Below are 2,919 nucleotides of genomic sequence, written 5' to 3'. Positions count from 1 at the left end.
ACCTTACACTGACATGATGCACATCAATCCTGCTCCTTCCTGGGGTTCACTGTGTCTTCCATTCCCCCAGTGGGGCTGTGTTCCCCTGCCCCCTCCCCCCTCCTCCCTCTCTCCCCTCATCATTTCTCCCTCCACGTTCGTCTCTCTTTGACACAGCGTCTCGTCCATCCTGTGTGACTGACCGCATCATCGTTGTAATCAGGCATAGAGGGATCCAATCAACCATGGTGTTCAGATTATATCGCAAATGATCATAATTGAGATAATGGTTTCCATGTCAGCCCCGCTTCAGCTCTGAATCGTCTCTCCCCACGGCCTCAAGCATGAGGACATGGTTCTCATACCCTAGGACGGTGGAACCGGTAATCGTTTTGTATCCACTCTTCTGCATTCCCATTTGATCTGTATGCAGCACCAATGACCGGCGTTGTGAAAATATTAGTTTTATCTACTTATGTCAATTGGAGGAGATTTCTCCTCGAGGAAAAAAAAAAACGTGAGGGCTGTCTCGTGATTGATGTCGGAGGACCGCGGCATTTTAGTCGGCTCAAGACTGTATGTGGTAACCTAGAACCTGTTGGGGTGTAACTCAAAACCGTGTTCATTTAGCAACGGCCACCGCTGGGGCGGTTTAAAAATACAGGTCACGTTTGCACTGACCATTTGTGTAAGCACTTTCCTTCACAACAGTACCGGGCAATAAGACGAGGAACGTAATGTCAATGACAAATGCACTGGATAAACCCAACGATCATATACATCACATCTCACACCTGGGCTTTCAACTCAATTGAGTTGTACAGTGTGTGTGTGTGTGTGTGTGTGTGTGCGTGTGCCTGTGCGTGTGCGTGTGCGTGTGCGTGTGTGCGTGTGTGTGTGTGCGTGTGTGTGTTTCTGCATGCCTGTGTGCTTGTGTGCCTCTGATTGCTTTCTTGCAAGCGTGTGCATGCACGTGTGTGTGCAAGTGTGTGTCCACACTTGCGTGTGTGTTTGTGTGTGTGTGTGTGTGTGTGTGTGTGTGTGTGTGCATAGTGTTGTGTGTGTGTGCAGGTGCGCACAGGTATGTGAGTGTGTGGGTATGTCTGGAGCACAGCCCTATTTCTAGCTCAGTGCCGGTGGGGGGGGGGGGGGGTTTGACAGTGTAGTTAGAAGGTGCTGATGAAAGGGGAGAAGCTGTGGTCTGCCTCTCGAATTAGCCCTTGGACGCCTGCTGGCTTGTCACATGGATCTCTGGCCGCGGTTCCCCCAGCTCTGTGCTGCTCCCTCCCGCGAACGTGTGCTGATTTGCGGGGTTTGTCGGGCCCTCCGTGTGCCTTTGTGTGTGGCGTGCATGTTATGCATGTGTGAAGAGCCGATGGACATCCGTAAATCTTTTACACACACAGACACACACACGGGCCCACATATGAAGATCGCCCAAAGAAGCACACACACAGACACAGACACACACGCATGCATATTCTTTGATTACAGATCACATCAATGGCTCAATGAAGGGGCTCACGCATTTCCTGTTCTGTAACAGCGCATCAAATAATTTTTCGAGGACCTCCCAAGTTTGGAAGAAAATTGTTTCCAGCGAGGTGACCCCCACAACGTCCTCAATCTCTGGCCATCCTATTTAAACAGACCTGGACCCAGCAAGGCACCAGAAATCGAAGCTTGTCTGACTCATATTTCCCGGATCTGTATGTTATTTCTCCAGTTAAATGACAAGCAGGTGGACTTTTCCTCTTTCCTGGACATCCCCATATGAAACAGCCAAGAGAAACAAAGCTTTTCCTCTTCTCGTAGCCACAAGGTAGGGCTTAGCATTGGGTCCTTACCCAAGACTTCCCTTGTCTCCGCTCTGTGCTCCCACAGCCACATGAGAACAAGACACAAAACGGTCCCATAGCTTTAGATCGGGTCGAACGTATTGCTCCGACTCCACGCCATCAGGCTACAGCCTCTTCGTCCAGGGGACTGGAACTTCGTTCATTCTGCTTTATGTTTAAGACTCATTCCTGAACTTTACAGAAATTGCCAGGTGGACCCAAGCGTTTATTTTTTGTACGTCTTTTAATACAACATTGGACAGTAAGGCATACGTGCTTATGTTTGGCTAACATACACTTGTAGGGAGTAAAGCCCAGAACAACACTGGCCCTCGAGACTCCAATGCTTTAGAAGGGAGAACCCATGTCAGACATAAGTCTGCTTAATGAAAGAGAATGCGCCCCGCACTTCTCACCTCTCTCATCCAGTCTGCATGTGTACGGCTGCCCTGACAACCTCTCCGCGCGTTTCAGCTGTTGTGGCTGTTGCTTAGTGAGGTAGAGGCACATCCATAACCATAAAACTGTCCGCAGCCGACAGGTTTTAATCAGCCTTCGCCTGCCATTGTCTCTGCAGTCCCTGTAGGTTTCTATCAAAGGATACAACTCTCTCATCTGTCTGCAAAGACAAGCACACACACACACATGCGCATACACACACACACACACACACATCTTGAACTCGCATACCCAGACAGACACACACACAGGCACACACGCCCATGCACACACACACACATGTACAGCTATTCTCCTTTTTTCAATATTTGCTGCATAACTCTATGAACTATGAGGTTGCTATTGTTTTAAAGGTCCCAGAATATGGAATCAGACATAAGTGTTTTTGTTCTGTCCAAAAACGGAAATGAAGGCAAGGTTTTGAATGTAGGCCGTAGACAAAATATGCCTGTATAGACGCACACATCAGTTTTTATTAGGGTTAGTTTATTCTACTTTGACGTTGGCCTTTTCTGGCAGCGCCCCAAACGTACGTCGCGAACAACCTGAGTTTGACAGTGGTGACCTCAAGAGATACGAACGAGAATCATGCACCATCCCCCCCCCCCCCCCCCCCCACCCCCCCTTTACCCTGCCGAGAAGT

At 49.1% G+C, this 2,919-nt stretch overlaps 1 protein-coding gene across 1 annotated transcript in view; it reads right to left on the bottom strand.

The window, feature by feature from the left end:
- Positions 1-1,822: 1,822 nt before the first annotated feature.
- Positions 1,823-2,919, bottom strand: part of trabd2b (TraB domain containing 2B) — a 4,703-nt gene continuing 3,606 nt past the window's right edge. Inside the window, 2 exon segments of the mRNA XM_030371730.1 lie at positions 1,823-1,849; positions 2,907-2,919. The exon segment at positions 2,907-2,919 is cut by the window's right edge and continues 125 nt beyond it. Coding sequence (XP_030227590.1) covers positions 1,823-1,849; positions 2,907-2,919 — 40 coding nt within the window.

Source organism: Gadus morhua, chromosome 12, assembly GCF_902167405.1.
Source record: "Gadus morhua chromosome 12, gadMor3.0, whole genome shotgun sequence".
NCBI lineage: Eukaryota > Metazoa > Chordata > Actinopteri > Gadiformes > Gadidae > Gadus > Gadus morhua.
The sequence above is the reverse complement of the archived record's forward strand: the minus strand, read 5'-3'. Positions and strand labels throughout refer to the sequence as shown.